This window comes from Bos javanicus, chromosome 26, assembly GCF_032452875.1.
Source record: "Bos javanicus breed banteng chromosome 26, ARS-OSU_banteng_1.0, whole genome shotgun sequence".
Classification (NCBI taxonomy): Eukaryota; Metazoa; Chordata; class Mammalia; order Artiodactyla; family Bovidae; genus Bos; species Bos javanicus.
The window spans coordinates 42,019,503-42,033,072 of record NC_083893.1 but is presented as its reverse complement, the minus strand read 5'-3'; the positions used below and the strand labels follow the sequence as shown (position 1 = coordinate 42,033,072).

At 45.7% G+C, this 13,570-nt stretch overlaps 2 protein-coding genes across 2 annotated transcripts in view; both read right to left on the bottom strand.

Moving 5' to 3' along the window:
- LOC133239614 (deleted in malignant brain tumors 1 protein-like) overlaps nucleotides 1-13,570 on the bottom strand; it is an 82,594-nt gene that overhangs the window by 16,029 nt on the left and 52,995 nt on the right. The window contains exons 30-33 of the mRNA XM_061403970.1: nucleotides 12,913-13,224; nucleotides 12,079-12,139; nucleotides 10,866-10,910; nucleotides 9,370-9,602 (exon numbers count right to left, since the gene is read on the bottom strand). Coding sequence (XP_061259954.1) covers nucleotides 9,370-9,602; nucleotides 10,866-10,910; nucleotides 12,079-12,139; nucleotides 12,913-13,224 — 651 coding nt within the window. The remainder of the gene's footprint in view (nucleotides 1-9,369; nucleotides 9,603-10,865; nucleotides 10,911-12,078; nucleotides 12,140-12,912; nucleotides 13,225-13,570) is intronic.
- LOC133239502 (putative DMBT1-like protein) lies at nucleotides 615-13,435 on the bottom strand. Its single transcript, XM_061403768.1, has 5 exons — nucleotides 12,913-13,435; nucleotides 12,116-12,139; nucleotides 10,866-10,910; nucleotides 1,463-1,501; nucleotides 615-712 (listed from the first exon to the last, which is right to left on the bottom strand). The coding sequence occupies exons 1-5, from the start codon at nucleotides 13,316-13,318 to the stop codon at nucleotides 672-674; spliced, it is 555 nt and encodes a 184-aa protein (XP_061259752.1). The 5' UTR covers nucleotides 13,319-13,435; the 3' UTR covers nucleotides 615-671.

The window sequence follows — 13,570 nt, the reverse complement described above, 5'->3', positions numbered from 1 at the left end:
TCTTAATTTATCTACTTAAAAATAATTGTAATATTTAGTAGAACTATATGTAACTTTGTCCTGTACTTTCCAAGTCTCCTGTAAATGTGTTATCATACTTTCATAATTTAAAAAATAAGAAAGAGGAAAAAAAAAAGTTACACGGTAACTCCTCAGATAATGGCATCACTCAAAGTCCAACAACATCCAAGAGGAGAGTTATTTGTTACCCTGGTCAATTCTGCATCCCTCACTACCTTGGCACATGGCCATATTCACTGAATGCTGGATGAACATTCAGAAGGATCAGTAAAAGCCATGGTCTGACTCTCCACCAGTCTGACAACACCTACATGATGGCTGGTGTTCAGGAGAAGGTTCCTTCATGGACGGTTGACATTCGACCACCAGTCAGTCCAGCAAATGACTCAGTGCTTGTGTTTGGCTGAATTGGCTGGACTAATTTCACCCTTGGCCCAGGCAGTTAGTGTGGCCTTTTTTGAGTCAGGTCAGTATAAACATATTTAAAGCTTTCAAAGAATTTATCATAAACATGTTTTAAAACTTTCAAAGAATTTATCATGACATAAATAGTTATTTAATGAGCTCATTGGAAAATCAAATAATTTATAAGCAAGTAATTTATAAGAGAATAATTAATAAGACAGACAAAGCCCGAAATAACATCAAAATTAATTACCTGTCGAGGTGGTTACAGCAATACTCAGAGATGCTGGAGATAAGAAAAGACAATTGATCAAAACTTGCCAAATGGCAAAAAATAGTTGTATTACAGTTAATTAATTTTCTTCTCTCTGTCCCTGGAGCATAGAAACCATGCGTGTGTGCTGTCGTAAACCACGCGTGCATGTGTGCGTGCTCAGTCGTGTCCGACTCTTGTGACTCCATGGATGGTATCCCGCCAGGCCCTCAGTCCATGGGATTTTCCAGGCGAGAATACTGGAGTGGGTTGCCATTTCCTACTCCAGGGGATCTTCCCAACCCAGCGATCACACCTGAGTTTCCTGCATTGCAGGTCAATTTTTTTTTTTTTTACCCACTGAGCCTTTGGGGAAGCCTATGGAAACCACGGACTTCATTATTTAATCAGTAAGTCTTGATTTATTTATCTATTCTGGTAGGCACTGTGCTAAACGCTAGAGTGGGGCAACCAACAAAACTAGGTATGGCTCCTGCTCTGCAGAACTGCTCCTGTGACAAGCGCTATGGAGAGCTTCGCGATGCTGTGAGAACCTGCAACAGGCGAGCTGACCTGGCCAGGGAGACCCCCTCTCTGCCTGCCTGACCCCTCGAGTCCCCACGCCTGCTGCAGGGTCTGGCCCAGACAAGGCACTCTGCTCCAAAGACAACAATACCCTGACGATACACCTCCCCAGAGCTGTCCTAGTCTTGGCCCTGGTGGCATACACAGGCAACCTTGCTGTCTCATCCATCTACATTTGCAGTGGGCAGAGGGCATTACCAGGTGAAGGAGTCACTTCTGCTGAGGTCGGAAGGATGCCTGAATATGAAACACAAACAGCAAAGTTAGTCAGTGGATCAGAAAGTTCTTATTCTTTTTCTAATACACATGATTGTACCTTTCCTATTATCTCATTAACCAGGCTTTGCTGTTGGAAAAATTTAAGTGCGAGAACTGTCTCCCACCCTCTTGAATAAAAGTTTAAGCACCTCAATAAAAACACGAGTGGTGTGTGCCCTGAACTACTGTGCTTGTACACACACAGCAGTCAACCAAAGTGGAAACACGCTCTGCAGCCATTTCTCTGTTATCAGGCCCTGCTCTGAGGTTAAATGTTTATTAGGCGGTTTTAAATCTTTTCTATGCAATGCTAATTGACACCTATCGCCATTTTAGTACCACAGTCAAATTGTCTGCTGTATTCTGTGTTAATATTTTCCTATTTTGTTGTCTTCCTAATTAAAGCTTATCACTTATCCTATCTCTTCAAGATAAACTGTACATTTCTCTGTCTCTTAAATACAGATCTTCTGTTCATTAGAATATCAGAGCCTCTGGCAAAATGGCAAGAGGGATGGTGTGAGCAGATGCAAACTATTATATATGGGATGGATCAACAGCAAGGTCCTGCTGCATAGCACTGGGAACCATCCAGTGATAAACTATAATGGAAAAGAATATAAAAATACGTTTATATGTATGTAACTGAGTCATTAGCTATACAGCGGAAATTAACACTTAAATAAAACTGTAAATCATCTATCCTTCAATAAACTTTTTTTGGATAGCAAAAATAAAAACATGAGCTGTTATAAATTAAAACTCTCCTGAAAGAAACCAAGTTTCCCTGTCCTCTTAAACAGAAGATACTGGTCATATTTTAACTTGCGTGATTCAGGCTCATTAAGAAGAAACCATTGCTGTTCAAGGTTGTATTAAGGAGGTATCTCAAAGGATGTTGAGTTTAGTGGGTACTTTTGCTTCAAATTGTGGTATTTAGAAAGGCTGGTGCCGAGAGCCAGCGTGAGGAATTCCGCCCGTGGCAAAGGTCATGAGGAAGAAGGCTCGGCATATGCAAAGTTGGGATCCGAGCCTCAGGAGTCCCCCTGGAAATTCTCAAACATCTACCCCCAAAACCAGAGTCTGCCTACTTTACTGCTTTGTGCTCTCACCTATACCTCTGACTTTACGGGGGGCTGTCCCCCACCACCATCTCTCTCTCTCTGAAAAAGAGTTAACTTACAGCTCCAGTTAATAAAGTTCCTGGGCATGACAAGAGTGTTTTAGTTTACAAACCCCTCAGATGGCTCTCTAACTTGCCTGACAGGTTTACCTGGACTCCTACAGCTATGCATACGATTGTTTACAGTCTCCCAACTGTGAGAGGCACGGGGAGCTTAAGATATTCAAATAGTATAGAGAGTTAGAAATTGTCAGAATAGAACTAGTAGAAGATTTCGTTGTTGAGCCAATGCTTGCTGCCAAGTTTCCACATCCCCTGTATTGTCTCCTTGGAAGTGTATTAATTAATACAGTTGGTATGTAGAAAAAATAAGTAGTGGCCTTGGTGTTAACAACTGTAGACCCTTAAGGTAATAAATTCTTTCCTTTGTTGTAAACCCATTGCACCTTTGCCCTATAGGAATGCAACTTTATCTAACACCTTTGGAGGATGGCGCCAAACTTTAAAATAATTACTCCTAGAGAAAATAAGTCTTATGGTTGACAAACCTTTATCAGAGTCATAAAATGTTAACAGGCCTTCTGGCCAGAAGATGATATAAATCACCTAAACCATTTGTATACAATAAATTTGCAGAAAAGAAAGCCTGGTCTCAATAAGGATCAAAGACTGCTGACTTTGCATGATTTCACATCCCTGCAAGGAGATCCAAGCAGTCCATTCTGAAGGAGATCAACCCTGGGATTTCTTTGGAAGGAATGATGCTAAAGCTGAAACTCCAGTACTTTGGTCACCTCATGCGAAGAGTTGACTCATTGGAAAAGACTGATGCTGGGAGGGATTGGGGGCAGGAGGAGAAGGGGACGACAGAGGATGAGATGGCTTGATGGCATCACTGACTCGATGGACGTGAGTCTGAGTGAACTCGGGGAGTTGGTGATGGACAAGGAAGCCTGGCGTGCTGCAATTCATGGGGTCTCAAAGAGTCAGACATGACTGAGCGACTGATCTGATCTGATCTGATTATCCTCTATGTGCAACTTAGGGTATAAAAGCCCCTGTTGAAAATAAAGCTATGGGCCTTGTTCAAAGCTTGGTCTCCCCATGTCGTTCTTTCTTGTTTCCTTTTCCTCCTTTTCTCTTCTGTTCTTCCTTCAGGCCAAAATAATTTGAGCGTGGGGGTCCTCTGGGACCACTTACTTGCCTGGGCTTCTAAGACCCACTCGAGAAGGTGCCTAAGGTGGGGCACCTTCCGCTATTCGAGAGGGCGCCTGAAGCCTCCGTGGACAGAGCCTACCTGGTGTCACAGATTATATTGATTTTCCGCATAAACCAGTTATTATTGAGCATCTAATAAATCTCTGCTTTGCTATTCTAATCGCCAACACAGTACTCCTGAGGGAATCCCTGGATCCAACCGGGGCTGGACCCTGGGAGGCTGGTGACACTGAACGGTTTTCTGAACCCTTCTGTGGCTGTCTGTTAGCATTTCCTGCCCTTACCACTGTGGCTCTTCTATGAGGTCTCCCCCTCCCAGTCTCTGCACCTCCTCCCTAATCTGTTGTCTCTCATAATACACAGTCAGCAGGGAGACCAGAGTGCCAATTGTTAAAGTGTGTGTAGGAAGTATGAACAGTAGATTCTGTGGATCACTCCCAGGTGTATGCAAGTGCTTTCCTTGAGTGTTGGGACCTCAACTTCACTGTATATTTGTCTATTTCTGGATTCTAGTCTATTTTCCAAGGGATTAATTCAGCCAAGTGACCCCTGGGCCAACAGTACTCTTTAGGTAGAATTTCAACACATCATTATCTCTTAACATTAGTAAGAGGACAAATCAGCAGAAAACTTGTTACCAGTCATAAGGACCAAATCTGTGGCTGAAACTGAGGCAGGAACTGTCAAAACAAGCACAATTTATAGAAAACTGTAATTAAATACCATTCTTTTCAATCACGTTCATTGGTAAAATTTTTAAAAGAATTACCCTGCTTACAAATTATATCCCAGTCTTGTTCATATTTGATTATGCTCTGTTACTATTTGATTCTCCTGTTCTCCTTTCCATTAAGCTAAGGGAAATAAATAGTGGAGGAGGTGATACTTGGGTCTGGGACCCAGGAGATTTGGGTTCTAGTCTCTTCTCTGTGTGTAAACAGGCATGTGACTTTGGACAAGTTCCTTTGCATCTTGAAACTTCAGAGGATGCATCTGAAAAATGAAGTCCATGGACTAGCAGCATCCGCACCATCCTGTGAGAAAGGCAGACATTTAAAACCCCACCCCACCCCTCACTCTCCCTCAAGGAACTGAATCGTAATCTGCATCTTAACAAGATCTCCAGGTGATTTATAGACACATTAAAATTTGAGAGGCACCAAGCATCCAAGTGGAGATGACTCCAGGTCCAGAAATAATCGGCACGGGCCAGGAGGAAACTAGACAAACAGCATGTGCCCATAAAGGGAAACCCGTCCCCTCTCTTCCCTGGACAATCAGTGCCCTGTGAAAATTCACACTTGTATTTCCCAGCCTCTGGCCTCCCCATCAAAGCTTGAAATCTGGACTTTTATATGAAATCTCCTACTTTTAAAATGTGGTATTAAAAAGAATGAAACTTCGCATAGGCAAAACTCTGTTGTCTGAAACAAAACCCATCTGTAGGTCAAAACTAGTCTGCCAGCTGCGTCTTTGTAACTTCAGGTCTGAACAATCTCTAAGATTTCTTCCGACTCTTGTAAAGATGTTACACTGCGATGATGCCATATTGAATTTGTCCTTGGCTGAGACATCTGGTAGCTGATTCTCATATATCCAAGGAGACATATCTGTTTCATCGTCTGATTTTCCATAGAATATCCATTTCTATCAAGTTTGGCAGAGAGCTCTGAGACTTTAAAAATAGGAACTGTGAGCTACTTACATAACTGTTTACAGTTCAGAGAATATTTGAGTTGAATTGACTTGGATTGAGATGGTATTTCTCCAACTTGCTTGGTTGTATATTGATCAACTCAGGTCCTAAGATGATCCCCAGTGTCCACAAGAGGGGAGTTTACCAAAGGACACGTGAGTTGCTCACCTAGAGAACCAGGCAGGTCCCAAGAGGTGGCAGCACACACACCCCTCAGGGATGCAACAAAAAGCTCCCATCACTGACAGCTTGCCCAGGAGTGTGCCACCCAATCCTCAAACAAGTGCCACCCTCCCATTCTGCAGATGATGAAACAGAGGCTCTGAGAAGGAAGGGGACTTGGCCAGTTGTCACCCAAAGGTATAAGGCTGGAGCCAGACCATAATCCCAGGTTCTCTGGCTCCAAATTCTGTGATGCTGCATTTCTACTCAAACCCAGAAGGTCTCAGCAGTCAAAGAAGTTTGAGAAACATTCCATATTGCCAAGTTTAAAGAAGACCCCTTAGGGTAGGGCTTGTCAGAGCTTGAACATTTTAATAGACTGAATCCTCAAGAGAGGGGTATTGTATTTCCCCAACTTATTATGGGCTTCCCTTGTGGCTCAGCTGGTAAAGAATCTGCCTGCAGTGCAGGACCTGGGTTCGATCCCTGGGTCAGGAAGATCCCCTGAAGAAGGGAAAGGCTACCCACTCCAGTAATGTTGGGCTTCCCTTGTGGCTCAGCTGGTAAAGAATCTGCCTGCAGTTCAGGACCTGGGTTCGATCCCTGGGTTGTGAAGATCCCCTGGAGAAGTGAAAGGCTACCCACCCCAGTATTCTGGCCTGGAGAATTGCATGGACTGTATAGTCCATGGGGTCGCAAAGAGTCAGACACAACTGGGTGACTTTCACTTCCACTTTCAACTTACTTAGCCATGCAAATGCTTTTTTTTTTTTTTTTGACTGCACAGCATGTGGGATCTTAGTTCCCAGACCAGGGATCGAATCTTTGTCTACTGCAGCAGAAGCACAGAGTCTTAACCACTGGACCACCAGCGAAGTCCCGTAAATGCTTTATAAAAGTTCGCCTATCATTGGATTGGTGTGCTATAAAGTGAAACACACATGGGAGATGTGGGACTCGATTGTTTCCTGAAAATGCAGACTAGAGGTATATTTTTTGCCTGAGATGCCTGAAGTCCTGTGAGTTAAAAATTAACTCACTGAATTCCCAAATGTGTGGACACTGTTGTGAGTATGAACAAAGCTCCTGACTTCCCTACTGTGGCACCCAGGACTCAGAAGCATGATGAACAGTGTCCTACGTACTGAAGGCATGTAATCAGTATCTGTCCAATTCACGCCTACGTTACTCAAGAAATATATGAGTACTTTATGTTAGTTTGATATGAGCTTGCTGGTTATCTTCATATGAGGTATAAACTTTAACCCTAACCGTATGCAAGGCAGTCTATATATCTATGATTTATATCAAGCTAGCAAGAAAATAAAATTACCAGGTGAGGTGATCGTTTCTGTCGCTGATGCTGAAATGATAAAAACAAACCAGAGACCAAAATAAGATAAAATCCAAACAAAAATCCCACCCACTTGTAAGAAATTTAGAAGCTACTGTTTGATTGGGTTGGCCACAAGGTGCGTTTGGGTTTTCAGGTTCCAGCTTAGGGAAAACCCCAAATGCACTTTATGGCCAACCCAATATTTTAAAGATTTGTACCTCAGATATGCAAATTAGATACAAAAAGACCCAAAATGTGACATTATACTAACGCATGTATATGGAATTTAGAAAGATGGTAACAATAACCCAGTGTACGAGACAGCAAAAGAGACACTGATGTATAGAACAGTCTTATGGACTCTGTGGGAGAGGGAGAGGGTGGGAAGATTTGGGAGAATGACGTTGAAACATGTAAAATATCATGTAAGAAACGAGTTGCCAGTCCAGGTTCGATGCACGATACTGGATGCTTGGGGCTAGTGCACTGGGACGACCCAGAGGGATGGTATGGGGAGGGAGGAGGGAGGAGGGTTCAGGATGGGGAACACATGTATACCTGTGGTGGATTCATTTTGATATTTGGCACAACTAATACAATTATGTAAAGTTTAAAAATAAAGTAAAATTTAAAAAAAAAGATAAAGGCTGCTTGGGTGAGACTGGAACAGAGACAGGGATGCATGAGGAAGGAAGTGGGAAGCAAACATTTATTATTGTGGGAACAGTGTGATCTCCCTGGGTGGATCAGAAAGCCTGTTTCCTGGATGCAGTGAAGAGAAAACATTTCCTAGAATTGCAAAGTACTAGGAACCTTCCTGGGCTTCCAGGGTGGCTCAGTGGCTAAAGAACCCACCTGCAAAGCAGGAGATACAGGGGACACAGTTTTGATCCCTGGGTCAGGAAGATCCCCTGGAGAAGGGGATGGCAACCCACTCCAGTATTCTTGCCTGGAGGATCCCATATACAGAGAAGCCTGTGGGCTACAGTCCATGGGGTTGCAAAAGAGTCAGACATGATGGAAGCAACTGATCACGCACATACAGGAAGCTTCCCAATCCTGACTTTAGGTTTCTAACATTGGTTTCTCATCTTCATCCAACAAACTAGCTTATGACATAGTACTAAGTTGTCTAAGTGTTAGGAGAAAGTGGTTGTCTAACACAAGAAAGGGTATTATGAGCCCCAATTCAGCGTTCATTTATTCTTGTAATGATCTATCATGGCTGAAACACAGACGTGATCTTGAAGCCTCGCACTGGAATGTAAGCACTCTGGGGGCAGGATGGCTGTCTGCTGCTCTTGTTACTATATTCACCTAGAGTCGTGTCTGGTGAATATAAAGTGCTCAGTGCCTGTGTGCTCAGTCCCGTCCAACTCTTTGAGACCCCATGGACTGTAGCTCACCAGGCTCCAGTGTCCATGGAGTTCTCCAGGCAGGAATACTGGAATGGGTTGCCATTCCCTCTCCAGGGGATCTTCCCAATTCAGGGATCGAACCCACATCTTTTACATCTGCTGCATTGGCAGGGAGATTCTGTACCACCAGCACCACCTGGGGAGCCCAGAGTGCTCAGTAAATTTCTGTTAAATAAATGGACAGATGGACTGAATCCTATTCTTCCGGTCTTTGCTCTTAAAAAGTAAGAGAAGCTGGGCAGTGGGTGTTTTCATTTCATCAGATTTCCTTTTCTGTTTTACATTTTTTTGGCAGTCTTGTATGGTGCATAATTGGGCTGAATTATCAAAAGAAGAAAGGGAAACTATCTCAAATCACTGGGGCCAAAAGAAGTAGCGTTGACGTTTTCACAAGGGACATAGGTGAGAGGAACCCGGTTTTGTTCATGGAATTTCCCAACACAGCACTACTAAGTTGGCTTTAAAGCTCACAACAGATCATTTCAAGACACAGGAAGTGCAATGAATTACCCCAGTGGGTGGATGACAGAGGGGACCTGGCAATTCCTTGAAGATGGGAGGGACTGGACTCTAAAGTGAACTCAAGGGTGTTGACTCAGCATTGGGTAGATCAGCAAATGAAGAGAGGTTAGGAATGACCCAGAGACCTGCTGAACAATGTTGAGAAGGGGTCTTGACCTTGTGTTTGGGGGACCCTGATGGGACTCAAGCTTCCTCACAAGTCGTTCGCCTGCCCTGGAGTCCCAAACCCTGTGGGGTCGGCTTGCTTGGCAGATGGGGCTCTGCTGCTAGGGTAGGAGGTCAGGTCTCAGGGAAGGTCCAGTACCTGCGCAGACGGCCCCGGCATCCTCGTGGGGTCCACAGTTGTGGATAGACAGGCTGAGGTGCCAGCACCGGCCCAGGTGGGCTGATCGCCCATGCATGGCACGTGGTCCAGGGAGATGGGGCCGAAGCCATCACCAAACAGACTGCTCCTCAGGGCCGCCAGCCCAGCTGCCGGCACAACACCCAGGCGGCCGGCGGGTCCTGGGGTCGTCACATACCGTCCCCCAGGTGCCGTGGTGGTAGATCTCCACGTGGCCCTCACACCTCCTTCCTGCCGCTGGCCAGCCTCACCACCAGCAGATCTACAGGAGCCCAGAGCCAGGCCGGCTTGACAAGCTTCCCTCCCTTCTCAAATGAGAAGACTTTCCAGCTAGAGAATCCACCCCAGTTTGTGGGCGCTTTGCATACATTCACGGGGAATGACATGCCCAGAAGAAAGAAAAGGACGGCTTTTCTGTATCTGAAATTTAGCACAGACTCTACAGTGCTTTCCTCACTGGGCAGTTTCTTTATGGAACACAAGTGACCTTGCTGGCTTTGTAACAGACGTAGTATGCGTGTGTGTGCACGCTCAGTCACATCCAACTCTTTGCGACCACACAGACTGTAGCCCACCAGGCTCCTCTGTCCATGGATTTCCCAGGCAAGAACACTGGAACGGGTTGCCAGTTCCTTTTCCAGGGGATCTTCCTGACCCAGAGATGGAATTTGCATCTCTTGAGTCTCCTGCACTTCAGGCAGATTCTTTACCACTGAGTCATCAGGAAAGCCCCTTGAAGGAGACACACACACCTAAAAATAACCTTCTACGAATTTCCCTGGTGGTCCAGGGGCTAACACTCCATGTTCCCAATGCAGGGAATCAGGGTTCAACCCCTGATCTAGGAATTAGATCCCACATGCCACAGGTAAGGCATGACATGGCCAAGTAAATAAATTATAAATAAATAAAAATAACCAGTCTTCATCCTCTCTCGGGTGTCATTTCTCAAGTTGTTTCTCTCAAAATTAAACACAGTTCAGCTGAAGGCTTAGGATTCAGACTGCTTTTCTAGCCCTGATCTCTCAAAGTATATTATGAAATTTTCAGGACAAAGTTATTTTCACTTTTCTTGAATTTGAAAACTATATTCATTGGAGAATGATGGAGGAAGTCAGAGGTTAGGAGAACAAGTAGCAGAAGAGATGGTATCATCGCTCAAGAAGGTAAGGATTTGGTTAAGTGACACTGAGCCCTGAATTAAAAGCAGGCGAAGTCAGTCCTCAGATTCTGAGTCCCAGGGTTTGGGGCTGCTTGGTGGGCTTCCTCTTTGAGAAGGACCCACCAGAGCCCTGTGTGGGTCAGGGCCTTCATAAGGCCTTTCCATGACTATAACCCAGGGCAGGTGGGTTATTTGTTCTCCCTGAAAAGGTCCCTACATGAGGAACACCCATGTTCCTTTAATGAGCAGATTTTTCTCCATACAGGACTATGAGAATAATGTTGGCTACATTTCTCTTGGCCACTAATGGCGGGACCCCAGCCTTAGAAAAACAGATTCAAAATATAAGAATGGAAACAGTACCTATTGGTTGGTAAACATGTGACTGTTCCCCAGGAGTTGAAGTAACTATAGAGATAAAAAAGAAAAATAAGTCACCATGAGGACATTCCAAACAAGCACAATGAAAGTTCATATTCTTCTCAGTGAAGTGAAAGTGTTAGTCGCTCAGTTGTGTCCAACACAGCATGCCAGGCTCCTCTGTCTATGGGATTCTCCAGCAAGACTACTGGAGTGGGTAGCCATTCCCTTCTCCAGGGGACCTTCCCAACGCAGGGATCAAACCCAGGTCTCCTGCATTGCAGGAGATTCTTTATTGTCTGAGCCACCAGGAAAGCCCATGTTTTTCTCAGGTACCATCCTAATCACACATATGAGTTTGCCTTTAAACCATCCCTTCTAATATCTCATTAAATAGTTGCCATTTAAAATATGATAGCTCGTAAATGTGTACACATCATTCCAGTTGGTAATAAGGAAATAGCAGAATTAAGAGTGATGCTGTCTCTGATAGCTCAGCTGGTAAAGAATCCGCCTGCAATGCAGGAGACCCCAGTGTGATTTCTGGATCGGGAATATCCTCTGGAGAAGGGATAGGCTATCTATTCCAGTATTGTTGGGCTTTCCTGGTGGCTCAGCTGGTAAAGAATCCGCCTGCAATGCAGGAGACCTGGGTTCGATCCCTGGGTTGGGAAGATCTCCTGGGGAAAGGCTACCCACTCCAGTATTCTGGCCTGGAGAATTTCATGGACTCTATATAGTCCATGGGGTTGCAAAGAGTTGGACAGGACTGAGCGACTTTCACTTTCACTTTGGGATCATGCAGATATGGATCCCTAGGATGGGGGCATCTTGTTAGTGCCACAGAATTCAGGGGCAGCATCCCAGGCCCCAGGTAGGGGTGTTCCCAGGGGAGAAGCCGCTCCTACCCAGGCCCACCTGCCCCCAGACCTTCCTGTCTCTGGCCCCCATGGCCTCTGCAGCATGAGCCACCGTTCTGGGTCAAGAACTAGTGTCTCAGAGTCTCACCGAAGTGCAGCTCTCACATGCAGAAGCAATGACATATCAGCATGCTAACACCCAGGACAGCCTCCCTTCTGGGTACAAAGCAGGGCCCCCACGGAACTGGGGGCAGCTTCACATTCTGGGAGGGTGGAAGGGTCAGGACCTCAGAGCATCATGGTTAAGACTGGGAAGGAAGACCAGCGTGGGGACCCTGCACCAGATGGCTAGTCACCAATCAGCAAGTAAAATGGATGTGAGCGCACAAGTACCTGGATTCCCAGCAGCTGCCGAATCTGCAGAGATAAAGGAAACAGGAGGATGGATTAACAGAAGCCAGGGTGGTGGAGTGGTTCAAAGATCACAGTCTCAGTTAGCATGCTGCTCAACAGGCCTGGGAAACAACTGTCCTGAAGCATCCAGGGCTGTGCCTCTGGGTTTTCACAGCCAGCTGTGGGCTGTCTCACCTGGCTAAAATCTCTGAGCTAGTGATTCAGACAGTTTGCCTTGGCAACCAAAATACCACCGCCAACAGTAAAATAATTAAAGTTTTTGCACATTTGTGTTTTTGTGTGTGTTTAGTCACTAAGTTATGTCCGACTGTTTGCAACCCACTGAACTGTAGCCCGCCAGGCTCCTCTCCCCATGAGATTTCCCAGGCAAGAATACTGAAGTGGGTTGCCATGTCCTCCTCCTGGGGATCTTCTGGACCCAGGAATCGAACGCAGGTTTCCTGCACTGGCAGGATTCTTTTTGTACATTGACAATGTGTTATATGCTTGACTACGTATTCTACACGGAATGTTTCACTTAATCCACCCATCAGCTTTATGAAATAAGTACTATTAGTTTCTTTATTTTACAACTGATTAATCTTTGCAGACACTCAAGCTGGATGGTGTCCTCCCATATGTTAAGCAGCTGGCATATTTTTCAGAGTTAGAATAGAAATCTGCCATCTGGAGTACAGTGAAAGGTTGAAGGCATGGAGGAATTCCAGACTCAATGTGAAAATTCCAGGCTTGGCCTGGGCAGCTCTGCGCCTGGCCCAGAAGACACCTGTGCTCACCTGAGCAGACGACACCAGCGTCTTCATGGTGCCCGCAGTTGTGGGTGAACCAGCCGCTGTGAGGGCACTGCGCCAGGGAAGACTCACTGCCTGTGCAGTTGACATCGTCCAAGAGAATGCTGCCTGCCCCGGGGCTGAATCTGGCCCCCAGGAGGGCAGACACGGCCCGGCCACAGCCAAGCTGCTTGCAGACCACGTGGGCATCCTCGATGGACCAGCTGTCGTCACACACGGTGCCCCAGGTGTCGGCATGGCGGACTTCCACTCGGCCCTCACACCGGTTTGACCCATCAGCCAGCCGCAGGCCCAGACCTTGGTGGACAATCCAAACAATGACACCCATCAAGGCTTGTGCAGAGAGGCCACTGGAAGAGTCCGTATCTCTTGGAATTTGGGCACTGAACATGGATGAGAACAAATCTACTGCCCCTCTTCATTTTAAGTTTGCCCTGGGTATTACTTTGTGTTTTTTCAGCATTACAGCTGACTAAGAAATGGTTTTGCTCCTTAGCCAGCTGCTCCAGAGCCCTGCCTCCCTGCACAGCTGCCCCTTCTTGCTGTGACGTCTTGGTCTCTGGCACTCACAGGGTTTGTTGGACTTTTCATGAGAAGCTATCAGGCACACACTAACTGTTGTGTGGACGTGTGTGTGTGTGTG

Bases quoted from the DNA above. Each gene is read 5' to 3' on its own strand.
- LOC133239502 (XM_061403768.1), bottom strand. From the start codon at position 13,318: ATGTTCAGTGCCCAAATTCCAAGAGATACGGACTCTTCCAGTGGCCTC. The intron at 10,911-12,115 runs GTACTTGTGCGC...TTATCTCTATAG, and splicing joins GGCAGCTGCTGGGAATCCAG to TTACTTCAACTCCTGGGGAA. The intron at 1,502-10,865 runs GTACTGTTTCCA...TTTCATATTCAG, and splicing joins ACATGTTTACCAACCAATAG to GCATCCTTCCGACCTCAGCA.